The following is a 17,128-nucleotide window of genomic DNA, read 5'->3' on the forward strand; positions in this document are numbered from 1 at the left end:
CTTTAATAAGCTAACATTTATATTTCAACACTGCTGTCAGAATTCACAGTGACTGGAAAGAAAGCCATCTATTAGGATCTGTTTTAACAACCAGAAAACTATAAGATGACTCGGCTAAGCCAATTTGTAACATTGCAATAAAATGTTTAATAGCCATAGATATTTGAAAAATCAGGTAATATTGTGAAATATTATTACAATTTAAAATAATTGTTTTCTATTTGAATATATAATTCATTCATGGGATGCAAAGCTGGATTTTCAGCATCATAACTCCAGTCTTCAGTGTCACGTGATCCCAAACAAATAAACCTAATATCCTCACAAGAAACTTAAGAAACATTTCTTATCTTAATCAATGTTGAAAACAGTTGTGCTGCTTAATGTTTTTGTGGAAATATATTTACACTTTGATGAACTGATGCACTTACATATATGGTGTGACCCGGTGAGCTAGGTATGCTTGAACCAGGTCTGGAACATATACTCTCGGACGACGAGCGTGTCGGCTGTGGAACAAGCACAGGTTTAGAACCCACAACCTATATTCAACACAAGCAACAAATAAAAAGATCATTATTTGGATTTTCATCTAAACAACTATATCCCCCACTTACGTCATTATTCAATGTTGCATTAGCCTTTACCAGAAGAGTTGTTTTGGAGTGTGTTACTTATATATGCTTTACTGTGCATCACAATAAAGTAGTTTAACTTTTATGTCAACACATTTTTTGCCTGCTTGCACATGGCTGTAAAGAGATCCATTATGATATATTAAAATATTCATGACCTACTGGCCAATCATGCTGCAGAAATCAATCAGCTGATCAAGGCTAAGACTCATCCTAAACAACAAAGAATGCAAAAGAAATCTGAAATGATTGCGACAGAAATATATTATAAATACATAAATAATAATCATTGTTAGCATCAAAATATATATGCTCTAATAAATATAACATATTCAAATATAAATGTAAGAAAACTTTGACCTGTAAACAATGATATATATTGTGAAGGATAGGGCTAAATGATGACAGCATCCTTAAACAAACCTAAAAGTAAAGAAAATCATTCATTTGCCTTCCACACAATGAATGAGACTCGTCAATGGCAATTTCATCTTTCCGATGGCAGGAAATGCTTGCGGATCGAAATGCAAGTGCATCTGATATTACTCAGCATACTGAAATGCTGAAATGCTGAAATGCACCATGCATGATTACAGCAGCCTAGCTGGATTCGATGCCTATTTGGCACAATAGCAGAGTAACTGGGCTAAACTATCTGTTCTGCAGCACTAGCATCTATGAAATGGAATAAACCAGATGTTAATGATGGTTTATGGCTAAAACTGAGAGCAGGCGGTCTGAGAGCTGCAGTGTAACTGCAAGTGAGGAGCACTGCAACCTGCCGCCTTCAGGGGGCAGCACATGGTCATGCGATGCCATGGCAGCTAACAGCGAGTACAGTACCTGCCTTTCTGTTTTGCTGAGGAGAGCTAGAGACGCAGGCAGTAGCTGTGGAGGAAGACACAAGGGTTTGGTCGGACATCACGCAAGCTTGTGAACCGCCTAATCTATAGTGGTGTTCCCGGAATGATTGTTTGAGCGACATGTCTACTAAAAACTGCCAGAAGGAGAAAGTACAGCCTCACAGCTAACAATACTATCTGTTTACTTTTAGAAAAGAGTTAGCAGAGAAGAACATACAGACAGGAACAAAACAGGACACACATGTAAACACAGGACTCAGAATGACAAGGAAAGGACCGTACCTGCTGTCTCTCCTCCCCTCTGAGTGAATGTTTACAGCTTGGATGCCAAACTGTTGATCCTGTACAAACAATGAAAGAGATGGTCATTCAGTCATGTCACTTGGGTCACTTTTTGACAAAGAATTTAAAGCAGAACTGTAATTTTCAGAGGTGACCTTTATGTGGCACATCTTCAGTCATTCTGCTACAATGTAATTAAAAATAAATATAAATACAATTTTATTGGAAAAAAATGTATTTAGCAAGATGCATTAAATTGATCAAAAGCGACAGTAAAGAAGTAGAATTTGCATAATTCCACAAAAGATTGATATTTCAAATAAATGCACTTCTTTTAAACTTTCCATTCATCAAAGAATCCTGAAAATAAATTAACACTGTTTTCAACATTGATAGTAATAAGAAATGTTTTGTGAGCACCAAATCAGCATATTAGAATGATTTCTGGAGGATCATGTGCATCACAGGAATTAATTACATTTTACAATATATTTTAAATTCTAATAATATTTCACATTATTATAGTTTTAACTGTAGTTTTGATTGAATAAACACAGGCTAAGTCAGAATAATTTGGTTAAATATAGTCCAGCAATTAAATAGCATTTAAAAAAAGAAAAAGAAAAAAAAAAGATAATAATAAAGGGTGAGACTCACCTTGCAGGTACATCTCCTCTCCTTCAGTAAACATCTGGTTACACCTGCTACAGCGAGCACAGCTGGGGTGGTAGTGCTTGTCCCCTGCCTGTGGAGAAACACGCTCAAAGTTAAACCGTAAAGCAGCTATTACAGATAACTTAAACAGACTGTTAAAGAGAAGCTGATGTTTTGCATGTGTATCATGTGAGACAACACATATTTTATTCAAATGACCAGAACCAACGAGCTTATCAAATATAATACAGAAATGTTCTGTGTTTGCAGACTCTCTTTAAAGAGCAGAAATCATCTGTTCATTCAATCATTTAAAGTTGTAAATAAAACAAAGATTACTGGAGTACATTTTACATTAAAAATACTATTTTAGTCTTTCTACTTCAAAATCTCACATTTAATTCAATGCTTAATTAATTTTTTAATGTAATGATTAATGCACAACCAATGCTTATTTCATGTTTAATTCACTTGCTGTTTCTGTAATTATTTGTTACATTTACTGGCAATTTTTGAGTGAAAACAGTTTTTAACAACATTTTTTACAATTTTAAATTATTATTAAATATTATTTACTTTATATTCATGAACAAAAATCAGTCTTGAGGGAGACTTACAGGTCCTGTGCAGTTTCTTGTGCTCTCAAACTACTCAAAGTAATTCATACAGGGCCCATTTCAATGCTGAGCAGCGATGCACAAACACATTCCATTATAACAAACAGGAAAACAGTCACAAGTGTGATGAGTAAGGACAACTGTTTCTCTCACAGCCAATCAGATTCAGTTAGCCGGATGAAACTTCCTGTTGCAATACTGTGAAGTCTGCTGTGAGCCTGTTGTGAAACTCTAGACGGTTATCTGTGAGACATCAGATGTGTGTAACATGCTTTTGTGCTGCAGGTCTGTGTCACAATAAGTGTTTTGTTATCGGACATACATGCTGTCAAGCGATAAATATACTGTTCATGTTGCATGTCATCTAAAAACAGTCATTCTCAAATGGTGGGATAGGACTCCAAAATGGGCCACAGGTCTGTTCTGAAAAATCTAAAAAAGAAAATTAAGGAAATATGACCCAGACTATAATAAATACACAGATAAATACATGGATACACGGTTTTTCTGACCATAAAGTGTTTAATGCAGAGGATTACTGTCTGACGACTGCACGAAGCAACTGAAAACGATACAAAAATAATAATAATAATAATAATAATAATAAATTCTAGTACCGTGTACTACTGAGTACAAAGTTGTCACTTTATAGCTAGATTGATGAACGCAATTTTCTTTCCTGTGTTGACATATTTCCTATTCAAACAGGAAGATGGAAATATTCTGACAGGGTGTTGAGGTGTCTAAATGTTAGGCATTGCTTAACTCCAGAATGCCTTTATTAACCTCACCGGAGCTGTGTGTAGCACTTTTTATGAGGGATGGATGCACTTTTATTGGACTTCAAAATCTCAACAGCCTTTCGCTGCAAATATAAAACTTAAGTTAGAAGAGCCAGGACATTTTTTTAATGCAATTCCGATTGTATTCGTCTTTAAGAAAGGCACCTAGGATGGCTTAAGGGTGAGTAAATCAAGGGGTAATTTTCATTTTCGGGTGTACTATCCCTTTAACAATAACAACACTGCTCAAAGCTACAGACATGAATGAAAAGCCACAAAAAAGTATTTTAAGGGATCAGTTTGTTACTAGTCCAGAACTGTGTGTGTGTGTTTCTGTACCTCCAGGACTTTCCCGGTGATGAACTGCTGACACGCTTCACAATGCACTCCAAACAGGACCTGATAATCATGCTCACAGTAGGGGGTGCCATCTCTGTGCACATACAGAGAACAAACCAATGCATACCATCATCCATTATTTAGGACGGAATAGATGAATTTTGTGTATAAATGCATCTTACTTGCTGATGTATTCTCCAGTTAATACTTTGGCACAGGCCTTACATTTAAAACAGCCCAAATGCCACTGACTCTCTAAAGCCAACAGAGCCTGACCATTCTTAATATCTCTGCCACAGCCCGCACAACCTGAAACACACACACACATACACACACAAAAAAAACCTCATTTGACAGTCTGACTCGATTGAGGCTTTTTCCTGTGTAAAAAAAAAAAAAAAAAAAATATTTAAATTCTGCACATGATTTAAAGTTTCACTTGAACAACTCCGTTTGGGCCATTTTTTTTTATTGTGTCAAAACATGCAAACCATTTTTTAGACTTCAACTTGATCATTTAATGTCATGAATCAGTATATTGTGAACACAATTTTGGCATCTGTTAAGGGTATTGATCTATTACATCAGGACACTGATGACTCACACAATGGCATTTATCATTTATAAGGAATTAAATCAGGAATTACACTGTGTCTAAAGAAAATGAAGCCTACTGAATTGTGATAATATTTTCATTAAAACAGTTAGTTCAGATGCTTTACTTTTGATTTTTTTTTTCATTATTTTCTACAGTGATTTAATGTAAAATAGTATTTCTACTTAAATATATCCAAATGTTGGAGTTAAAGAATTCATAAATAATGCAAAAATTCTAGGTAGAATTATATATATATATATATATATATATATATATATATATATATATATATATATATATATATATATATATATATATATATATTACATTTCACCACTGAAAAAGAGATTTGTATTGATTTGGTATTGTATTGTATTGATATTTTCCCCATATTTCACAAATAGGAATGAGCTTTTTATTCATTTGATTAGAAATGTGACTATTCACATTTCTAAACATTAAATGATTTTTCCTAGATTTAAATATGACCCAGACATGTTTTTGACCAGTTATGTGCAATTCACTCAAATGGTGGTTTAGATGTGCGGTTCCTGCACTCACTGCTGCGTCCGACGACGTCTTTGGTGGGTCCTGGAGACATGGGCTCTGCGCAGTACTGACACAGACAGTCCTTGCCATTGAACGTCACTCTGTCTCCAGCAGGAAATGGTTTCCTGTAGGTCATAAAATATACGAACCCAGCTAAAACTCCTCTGCAATGTCTATGACTATATATTGTATAATGTCCAGTGTGTGTCTGTTTGCAAGTGTGTGTGTGTGTCCGTAGGCTCTTACTTGCAGATTGTGCACACAAAGCATGCTGGGTGGTAGGTCTTTCCGAGTGCAGTCACCACCTCCCCCTCCACAAACTCTCCACAGATGTTACAGCGGGTGCCATGGATGCGTTGGTAATCCAGAGTGCACAAATATTCTCCATTCTTCATGAAGAATCCTCCTTGAGCCAGATCGCAGCCACATACTACAGCAAAACACACAAACACTCATTCTGAAGTTGTGAATGTTATCAAAATCTTAAATCATGGTATGTTATATACACACACCCTTCCTAAAAATATTATAGAATAATAAAATAAAATAATATTATATAAATATAAAACAATTAAAGAGATGATTAAGTGCTTCATAAAAACATTTCTGAAGGATCATGTGACATTGACTGGATTAATGATGCTGAAAATTCAGCTTTGATCACAGGAATAAATTACATGTTAAAATACATTAAAATAGAAAACAGTCATTTTGAACTGTAAAAATATTTCACAAAATAACTGTTTTACTGTATTTTTGATCCTCATTCACTTATATTATACTAGACAGGGACATTTTTCAAACAATCATATTTTATGTCCCAATGAGGAGTAAAAGAACAGTTGGTAAGTAAACAATGACAAAACTTTTTTATAGTGAACTTTGATTTTTGTTATAATGGCTTCTTTGTCATACATTTCTGTTCTTGTAACAGGATAATGCAACATAATTGGCGCACTAGAAATAGCAACTGTAAAAATAAACCTCAGTGGAGGACAATGGACCAGCCATGATCTTGAGAAAACATAATAGTCAGAAGCCTTGAAATGTCTAATTTGAACCAATAGCCTATCTTAAACACATTTAGAGCTCATTGTGTTTCATTTTCAGCTCTTAAGAGCTCCTTCACCCACTTTCTATTTGGAGAATGAGCGAGTGGAAGTATAATAGATGTGTACAATGTATATGTAGTATGCAGGAGAGCCCTGCAGTGCTGTTATGTAACTGACTCTAGTGATTCTCATTGCCTTCTACATGATCCGCTCCGATAAAAAGAGTTTATGCACTGAGAAACTTCTGCAGGGGCCGTATGAGGACAGTGGGACCCCATATGTCTCACAGATAAAGCGAGATAAATATTATATATATGTGTGTGGAAAAAGGTATTAAGTGCACCTTTAACACAAAAAAGAGACACAATTATTTAAAAATATTCATCCCAACATCCTTAAGTTAACCAGCATCTCAAAAAACGTACCACAACCAATATCAACCCAAAGGGAATAAACAACATGACAGCGTCTCCTTTGAAAATGTGAAAATCATCACTGAAACATTTGATCTAATGAATAAATGAAAAAGTAATGGACTTTGTAACATCCTTTGGCACCTTTCCTGCAGGCGGACTTTCATCTGACATTCTTATGAAGTTGTGTGGATTATTTGTGGATTATTGATTATGTTTTTATCAGCTACTCTCATTCTGACGGCACCCATTTACTGCAGAGGATCCACTGGTGAGCAGGTGAGGGAATTAATACATTTCTCATGAAAAAACTTAAAAAGTAATGGACTTGGTAAGAACGTCCTTTGGCACATTTCCTACAAGCAGACTTTCATCTCTGGGCGACGCAGACGCAACAGAATTCATTAAATCTAATATTCAGATATTAAACTTTCATTCTCCCACAGGCCATCCAAGATGTAGATGAGTTTGTTTCTTCATAGAACAGATTTGGTGAAAAATAGAACCACATCACCAAATAACCAACGTAACAATGCTCATTAAAAAAAAGCCGTCAGAATAAGAGTCCAAAAAGCTTATAAAAACATCACAATAATTGACAAGACTCCAGTCCATTAGTAAACATCTTGTGAAGTGAAAAGCTGCGTGTTTGTAAGAAACAAATCCATCAAGACTTTTTTAAATTCCAACCATTTCTTCCAGCTAAAATACAAGGCCTCAATGCATTATATTGCTTTCTCCAGTGCAAAAGTAATCTTGTCTGAATCGGGAGAGAAATATGCACAGATCAAGTACAATTTACAGATGAAAACAATCTAAAACAGTTGGTGTTGGTGGATTTTGATGTGAGAGGACAACAGGGGATAGACTTTTTTTCACTGATGGAAGCATTATTATGGATTATGGACTCGTTTTTTGGACAGAAGTACAGTTTAAAGTTTAAGTGTCTTGATGAATTTGTTTCTTATAAACACGCAGCTTTTTGCTTCACAAGATGTTAATTTATGAAGTCGTGTGGATTACTTCTGATTATGTTTATATAAGCTGATTGGACTCTTATTCTGACGGCACCCATTCACTGCAGAAGATCCATTGGTGAGCAGGTGATGCAATGCTAAATTTTGACCAAACCAGTTCCCATGAAAAAACAAAAACTACATCTTAGATGGTTTGTGGGTGAGTACATTTTCAGCAAATTTTCATTTTTGAGTGAACTATTCATATTGGTCTTAGTGCACATGATTTAAACACATTATGTAAGTAAAGCAGGGTGTGAGCAGGTTGTCTACAAATGAAGAACGGAATGATCTAGTCGTGTTTATGCTGCTCTGAAGGGATAAGATGATTAGATAAGATGATTATTATTACACAGACTTACAGCAAGGATGGAATAATCCCTGAGGGTGTTGAACACAAAGTAGATGATTAGCTCTTACACTGATTATCTGCTCAGATTACTACAGGTCATGTTCAAATTCAAATCTAATTTCTGCGTAGTTTGATCAAGAGTTGACACTAAAGAGTTTAATATCTCATATTCATTATCACCGTGCATATTTATAATTCAAGAACTGTTAAATCCGTAGTCCAAAAATAGGCACTCTTTTTCTATCTCTCCCTCAGTCAGTGTCATTGTCTCTGTGTGTCTGTGATGTATTAAGAGGCCACAGTAAGGTCAGATGTTAGAGAATTTCATAATTTTGATGACTATAAATCTAAAATATGAAAAATAGTAATAATAAATGTCCATACTTTGACAGGTAGTGTATATACATACAAGGCTACTTCCGTTAATTAATCCCCAAAATTTGTCATGTGCCACATAATAGATGTGACTGTGTCAGTCAGATTTGTGCAGATCTTCCATCATAATGCTGCTCTCTCTAATTGAAGTGGGACAGCAGGACAGAGGGAAAGTCTCTGGGTTAATTGGATCGCAGCTCAGACATGACAGGATTAACTTCGTAATGTAGGACTGTATTGTATCCAGGTCTACGTGACTCAAGTGTTGCTGACAAAAGTGTCAGCATAATCTTGAGTGTTAAAAGCAGATGGATTTGGTGGGCTTACTAAATAAAGACCCTGAAGTGACATGCTAAATCATGACACTATACCAGTAAGCTCAAAAGAAAGCACTAAAGCAAGAAAGACAGCCTGGACGTCACCTAATGACCAAACTTTATCACACACACACACACACACACACACACACACACAACTGTATAATAATAATTATATGATTAAAAAAATATATTAACCCTCTGATAAAAATTATTAAAATGCTTAAATTAATTATAGAAAAATTATAGAATTTCATGTTCACTGCTGCCATGTGGTAACCTCACCTGTCCATAAAGAGTAAATGCTATATTGACTACAAACACAAGTGAGTTGGGTCTATTTTTAAAACTTATTGTAGTTTCTGAGAAACTTATGCTAAATAGGTCAAGCTGGAACTCATCTATAATGGTCTTAACAATAACACAGTGATCCTGAACTCTGGCAGGAGAGATAAGTCATAGGAGATGCACACACAGGCCCGGTTTCAGAACCAAATCACTGAGGGTGCTTCTGAAAATTGTGAGGGTGCTCACAAATAACTGTATGAAAATAGTATAACCAAATAGGGCTTCATTTCAATGATGTGCAATCTAACATAATAGAGTATGTCCATCACTTTGCAAAAATAAATAAATAAATAAAAAAGCCACACACACTGTGATAGGTTAGACTACTGTATGCACATTTAGACTGCACGTTTTGCTGTGTAAAAGCAAGATATAGGGTAAAATTTCCATCCCCTGTGATTTTTTTCTTCTTTTATATACCATATAGAGTGCTGGTCTTCCCCCAAATATCAGCACGACTGCAAATGTAATTATGGTTTTATAATGCGTTTGAGTAAACAAGAAGTTAATATTAAGTAACTTACAGACACAATAGGCTACTGCCTTTCCCAACGAAAATAGTTCCAAACAAAGTCACAGCAGAACTGCTTTGCCTCTCCAAGTTAAATTGCCACTAAATTGGACAAAAATGCCTCTGCACAAACAAATTAAATCTATTACGTCTGTTGCTAACAAATTGTAAGTGAATAGAAAGTGTTAATTTTAGGCGCTTTTACAGTATTGCGGATTATAACCAATCACACATGATTCTGTTGAGTTTAGGAATGCAATAGCCAAACAGAGGCGTTCACATGAGTCTGAAAACTGAAACTTATCAGCTCTGTTGAATGTGCACGTGTTCTCTGACTGAATTCTGCAAATTCTCTCATCATAAACAACAAAGCGCAGATGTACATACAATGTAAGTAAGGAATTCATTTCGCAGCGTAGACAGCTTCAGTGATTATAATGATAGTTTTGTTTTTTGAGAGTGAGATAGATCAAAGTTAGTGATATTGTCATTTCTGTACATATTTTTTTCGCCGTTTGAATAACCGTGGGAAGGAAACGTTATCAATTTCTAATGTTTTAATTAAATGGTAATCACATTAAATACAAATTCAGTCCCATTAAACATATTTTACATGACACCCATGTCTGGTTCTTGCCTAAAAAGACATGTTTATGATGTTTGTATTTAATAGATTTGGCTGCTTTTAGCCTTACCCTAGAGTTGGTTCACCCTCCGACTATGCATGAAAGCATGATGAAAATAATATCATAATTTGAAAGATTGTGTTTATGCATTAATTTTGCACATTTGTGTATGTGTGTGCAGCTGTCTATGTGTTTATTGATGGTGAAAAATAATACGCTAGTAATAATTTTATCTGAGGGTGCTTTCGCTTTTGTTTGGGGGTGCTTAGCACCCTCAAGCACTCCCGTAGAACCAGGTGTTAGACAGACTTCATAGGAAAAACTCAGCAAACCAGAACTACAACATCTCAGACAGAGAGGATTTCACTTTGAATATGCAACCAAATGCAAACAACCTGTCAAGAAATGTGTAGCTAACATTAATTTCTTATGCTTTTCTTTTGATTTTGTGCATGGTAAAATATGAACCAGACATGTTATTAAATTGTTGTGCTCTCAGTTTAAGTAAACAGTAAACGTCCAGCATACACCTCTCCTTTTCTGAAGATATTAGATTCTGTCTCTGAATATTCCATTCATATCATAATTCTAATTTACATCTCTTCCTCATTCAGCATTTGGCTTCATTGCACTGAATGTCTTGTATGTAACAGGGACTGATGGTTTATTTATGTGCATAAGTGACATTAACTCACTCACCTTTGCACGTGAAGCACTTGATGTGGAAGTGTTTGGCCTGCACTCGTAATGCCTCTCCCTTGCACACCTCCCCACATTTAGCACAGCGTATCAAAGGCTTCCCCGTCTGGTGGTGAGCTTCCTGTGTATGTGCCACTGTATAGGAAGAAAACAAGTTGTCATGATCTGTAACAGTACTGCAACAGTGCAAGTATGTGTGGAACATGAGCTGCTTGTGTAGAGCTTCTGCATCTAAAATAAAATATTACATTCAGTATATTACAAAAGCTAAGACTAAGCTAAGAAAAAAGTGCTAGAACTGTTCACTGAAAGGTTCATTGGGCAACCCAAAATAGTTGTTAGTCTGTGAAAAACCCCTTTTGGAGGCTTTATTTTTAAGTGTACTCCAATCTAGCCCAGTCCCCCTCTCAGCTGTGTCTATACTAATCCAGGAGGAGTGACTGATTCTGTCCCAGAGAGTTGAACATCAAACACACACAGTCCCTGTCACAGGGCCAGAGCAGCGCTGGATGTGTGTGCATGTGTGTTAGCTTGTACGAGTCTCGTGGGACTCGCAGACACACACTTTTTTCATACATATTTATGAGGAGAATCTCTTCCCCTGCCCCCTTTCCATACCCTCTCCACCCTCCCATCCCAGGCCAAACAAAGCACTGGAAAGTGGGATCAGAGCCGTATCTCTCACTGCCAGAGCTAAAGCATCATTATCTACAAAACATTTAGTATTCATGAAAACATCAATGAAATTACATTTAGAAACATTACAGTTCGGAACAAGTACAGTGAGATCAAATGTAAATGAACCAGCCTCAAATGTTTCCCCGCTTTTATATAATTGCAAGATTTCAATGATACTAGCTTTTTTAAAATTAATCATAATTTTAATGGTAAAACCTGGTAACTTTCCTTAATATGGTGCATATGGTGAGGAAAAACAAACAAACTGTAAAATAACTAGAGGTAATAACTGTAAAAAATACAGTAATAACATGTTAAGTTCTACAGATTTAACCTAAATTTACAGTAAATAAAAACAACAACAAATCTTAAGAAGACTGTTAAAATGCTACGATAAAAAACTATTAATTGGTTAAGTTCCCTTATGCTATATGGTGAAAAACTGCAGTTGATATAATGGGACATTTCATGCTATTTTACAATAAAATACTGTAAAATGTACATTTTTGAAGTGAAAAAGAACATGGCATATGCTTATACTTTACAAAGAGATATTCTGGTCTCTAGATATGACCCAAGTCCTTATGGAAGCCAGTAAAAAAAATTATAATAATAAAAAAAGGTAATTGTGACTTTTGCTTATTTCTCTTGCATAACAGTTCTCAAGTCTACAAGCTGTATAAATGATTTACTAATGTTTAAAAAAAAAAAAAAAAAAAAAAAAAAACACCTGCACTGAGGGGTTTTGCATGTATAGAAAAATCGAATGAGTGGAGAGTAGATGACAGCTGCTGTACTTCAAGTACTTCTTCCAAACTCTTAGTGATGCTTTATAGAACACTTCCTCCACACAAGCAGGCATTTCTGCTGATTAAGCTCCTAAGTGGCACATGATGAAGTGGGCTGGTCAGAGGAGTTAACCTCCAGCTCTGAGAGCACACTATTACTGATATCACATCAGCTTCACATCAGCTGGTTATCTGGTCATGTGCTGGTCCTAAGATGGTCCTAAGCAACTAGCTCCTGCTCAGAACCAGCTCATAACCAGCTTATAACCAACTCAGGACCAGCTTGAACCAGTTCATGACCAACTAAGGACCAGCTTAAACCAATTAAATACACCATTTCCCCCTCTGTCACTGTCACTTTTGATCAAGTTAATGCATCTGTGCTGGAAAAAAAAAAAAAGGATAAACTAACTCACTTGGTAGAAACTAACTAAATGAAATGCCACCATGAGCACCAAGTTGTGCAAAATCAACAAAAGTGCACATGGTCACAGAATTATGAATCATTTTCACAAGGACCTTTTTTGTATTTTTTTATTTCTACATGGTGACTTAAGCACATAACATAAGCACTCGGTACTGCCACAGTACTTTTAGTAAGAACAGCTCATGTACATCCATAGCTCAAACATTTTTATGCAGCAAGCCAATACTGCAGTATCATATTATTACTTATTTGATACATATATCAAATTATCTACTAAATATGTTTTCAAATAAATCAATACCAAAAGTCTATGAGGATAAAAATCTATAAGGACAAATCTTAAAATTGTTTGTGCCTACAAATCTACAAAATGTTACACTTGCAGTCTTCCCTCTATAGTACTGAAAAAAGACTGTATTCATCAGTCAAAGACACAATGCTGGAAGTGAACCTAAACTCTGCGTCTCTGCAGATGAACTGCGGCAGACATCTTTAAAGAGACACCCTAAAACCAAAAGAGGCCACTGCAGGCGAGACACAACAATGGACTTTACCTTCCTGTGAGCGTTGCTATGGTGACAGGTGCGGGCTGCGCATGTCTACCTCATGCTTTTGCGTCCCATTTAAAACTGCAACACTGCTGAAACAACAGCAACGTCAGGAGACTGCCGCTATTAAACAATCCCACAATCTATGACTCTGATCAAATAACCTGTAGACCTGACAGGTACGACTGCAGCACTCTCTTATATAACAGTTCCTGTGGTTCAAATTGCTCACACACAGCGGCTAAAGCCAAACGTGTGGTGCAATCTGGACATAAACTAAGATTTTAAACCTGTGTTTAACCAATACAGCATCAGAATCACCTTAAATAAGAGGTGAGATAATCCAGCATCTCTGCAGATAAAGAACAGCATGTGATTCTCATGATGCATTTCTGGTAAACCTTTGAAAGTGACAATTTACTCTTAATAATGTGAAACGTGACACTAACATATAAATGGTCAGTTACTCTCACCAACACACACACACGCTCTTAATTACCTTTCTTCTTGACCATGACCATCAGTAGTAAGTGAAGATGAATCAATAATCAGCCCTGGTGGAGTCGTATCCAGTGAGAGGAGAAATGCAGCATTTAAAAGCTGAACAAAAAATCCAGTCAATTAATATGGATGAATAAAAGAGGAATACGCAAATTACAAAAAGCTAAACGTGTCCCGTAACAACAGAGGCAGGCGGGCTCGTGCCTGCTCCCCTGTACCCCTCTGTCTCCTCCTCCTACCACCCCCACCCTCCCCTCCGTCCATCCGTCCCATCCCCCTTTCTGTCTCAGTCCAAGGACTTGCCCATCTTCCTCTGCAGTCTGGAAGTTATTGGCAGAATTTATGAATATAACTGCCAATTTGGCTTGATTAAGCTAAAAAAAAAAAAAAAAAAAAAAAAAAAAAAAAACCTTAAAAAGCTTAAGTAGCTCAAGATAAAAAAAGGGGGCTACATTTTATGGCAACATATTTTTTGGTGTCTTTTGTAAATAATGGTAAAAAAAAAATGTATGACAGTTGTTATTTTTTGCTCAGAAATAAAACATTTTAAAATGAACAGGACATTCTAATGTCCGTAGAGAAAAAATTATACTTAACGTTGTATTAAACTTTTTTTATTTTGATGCTTGAAATCAACTTTTTGGTCAAAAATATTCAATTATAGACTAATATTAAATGTAAATATTCAAGGTAAATTTACAATAATAATAATAATAATAATTTTAGATTATTATTATTAGAATAATTTCTTATTCTAATAATATCAGCAAATGGAATAAAATAATAATAATAATAATAATAATAATTCAAAAAAAAAAAATTTTTTTTTTTTTTTTTTTTTTTCAAAGAGGTTTCCCAAACATTCACTGCTTGTCACTGGTTGAACAACACAAACTCGCACTATAGGTTGAGTCCATTTTTCAGTCTTGGGCTGATCGGGATGGTCAGACAAATAGAGCCATCAGTACATTCAAAGGACAAGTGAACAACGCTGATTTATTCTAGAACGCTGGAATAAACAGTTTTCTGGTGTAGTGTTCACATTTTTAGAGGATTCAACCTACCAATGGCTTCCACTTATTAAGCTTGGATTTTAGCACAAAAAAATACAATTAAAACTGAATACATTCACACTCTTCACCTTTCAATGTTCATTTTAAAATATTAAATGTATTTTTTTCTAAAGTACTGCAAATAAATAAATAAATATTAAAAACATTTGTATAAAAAATATTAACCTAAAAAAATATTCTTCATTACAAAAATCATGTGCTCAACACTCAAAAATAACTAAACAGCCAAGTCAGCAACTGTGCAGGAACAGACACAGCCCTGCCGTCTTCACCTGAAGTCTCCTTACAGATCACACAAGCTAGTGTGGGTCATGACAGCAGACATGTTTTAATCCATCATGAATATCCCTGTGATTAAGCTGTGATGATCCTATTAGCCTCATCACAGTACAACAGCTGTCTGAGTGACACTGAGTCTCAACTACATCAGCAGAATGGACTCATGATGAAATAAAACATTCTGCAAGCAACATATAAACTGCAAATATTTCATTATAGTAGAAGTTTCACTAGTGACTGTTTTGTTAGAGGGCTCTTAAAAGCATGAAACTGACTTTTTCTGTCTGCTGCCGTTCATTTTGTTCATGCCGCTTTGAACAGGTTTATGTGAAATCTCAACAACCACAATAGAAGCACAGAAACAACTCAAACAACTGCATAGCAGTATTGATTCACAAGCAGCTATACTGAACATGTCTGTAGACTCTGGGATCAGAATTTCTGTTTGTTTAAATTAATACAATAATTTCAGAAGCATAAACCAAAAAGTAGAATGCACTTTTCGGATTGTGAATATCTGGTTAACTTGCCAAAAAAACAAAAAGTCAAATATTTGACATCACTAACCTGGCTGGAAATGATTATTTCTTCTTCAAAAGCACTTATTCAACACTGTAAACACAGCTTAACGTCCAGGTGGGTCTCCAGAAGCAATCATAATGAATCAGAACACTTCCTTCACATGCCTAGAAGCATCAATGGACACTTTTCCGTAAGTAAAACGTAATTCACCTCATCCTAGACTGGTTTAGTGCATAGCCAGCACATTTTTAATAGCTAAATACTATGGAGAACTAAATTTATGTGACTGCTGCACTAGTCTGAAGTCTCGTTCAGTCAGTTCTGCTTCCAATTTAGATCTTTAAATTGTTTTGACGTGTCAAACTCAGTGCAATTTGTTTGAATGACTATGCAAAAGCACTGCACTGTGAAATGATTATGACTCATTGTTATTTACATAAGAGCATTTTCATTGATTTGTCATCCCATTGACTTTTCCAATAACACCGCTGCAAGACTCCACACTCTCTCTGCCCTTCTCAGATGACCCTGTAGAAGCTCTTAGTTCTCCACTGTATGTCAGGAAGTAAACTCCTCTCCCTGGGCCAAGCAGATCTATATGGTATAATCTGGAATGCAAGGCTGAGGAAAATGCGATTTGAAAATAAATAGAAATATGCAGTTATGGGCTGTTTGTACAGGATGAGTTCCAGCTAGACGGAGCACAATGCATGCAATGAAAGAAAGGTAGCAAGAGATGCAACTCCTTTTAAATTGTCAAATCCTACAAACGTAAAAAGAAATATATGCATTGAGCTGAGCAGCTGTTGTTTCATTGTCACCATTATCTACAAGAGACATAATTACAATGGCAACAGACGGTTCAAAAGTTTGGGGTCAGTAAGATATTTAATGTTTTTGAAAGAAGTCTCTTATGCTTATTAAGGCTGCATTTATTTAATCAAAAATACAGTAAAACTGTAATATTTATGACATTATTATTACCATATAAAATACATAAATTATATTTGAATAGATTTTAAAATATAATTATGTCACAAAGCTGAACTTTCAGCATCATTATTTCAGTGTCACGTGATCCTTCAGAAATAATTATATTATCCTGATTTGCTGCTCATGGAACATTTCTTATTATCAATGTTGAAAATAGTTTTTTTGCCAAAACCATCATACATTTTTTACTTTTACTTTTTTCAAGATTCTTTGATGAATGAATAAATAAAAAGTTTTGAATTTATTTGAAATAGAAATGTTCTGAAACATTTTCGAATGTCTTTAACACTC

At 35.4% G+C, this 17,128-nt stretch overlaps 1 protein-coding gene across 15 annotated transcripts in view; it reads right to left on the reverse strand.

The window, feature by feature from the left end:
• LOC109046882 (actin-binding LIM protein 1-like) overlaps nt 1-17,128 on the reverse strand; it is a 37,281-nt gene that overhangs the window by 13,096 nt on the left and 7,057 nt on the right. For 13 of the 15 annotated variants that reach the window (XR_006161554.1, XM_042769437.1, XM_042769440.1 and 10 more), the window contains exons 2-9: nt 11,029-11,163; nt 5,566-5,749; nt 5,332-5,444; nt 4,355-4,481; nt 4,173-4,266; nt 2,438-2,525; nt 1,781-1,839; nt 432-509 (exon numbers count right to left, since the gene is read on the reverse strand). Coding sequence is in view for 14 of the 15 variants with exons in the window: in XM_042769437.1 (XP_042625371.1) it covers nt 432-509; nt 1,781-1,839; nt 2,438-2,525; nt 4,173-4,266; nt 4,355-4,481; nt 5,332-5,444; nt 5,566-5,749; nt 11,029-11,163 (878 nt within the window). In the remaining variant the exon portion in view is untranslated. Of the gene's footprint in view, nt 1-431; nt 510-1,478; nt 1,524-1,780; nt 1,840-2,437; nt 2,526-4,172; nt 4,267-4,354; nt 4,482-5,331; nt 5,445-5,565; nt 5,750-11,028; nt 11,164-13,968; nt 14,193-17,128 lie in introns of those variants that run through there. The other 2 variants (XM_042769441.1, XM_042769432.1) reach the window with 2 other exon arrangements.

This window comes from Cyprinus carpio, chromosome A13 (genome assembly GCF_018340385.1).
Source record: "Cyprinus carpio isolate SPL01 chromosome A13, ASM1834038v1, whole genome shotgun sequence".
NCBI classification, from domain to species: Eukaryota; Metazoa; Chordata; class Actinopteri; order Cypriniformes; family Cyprinidae; genus Cyprinus; species Cyprinus carpio.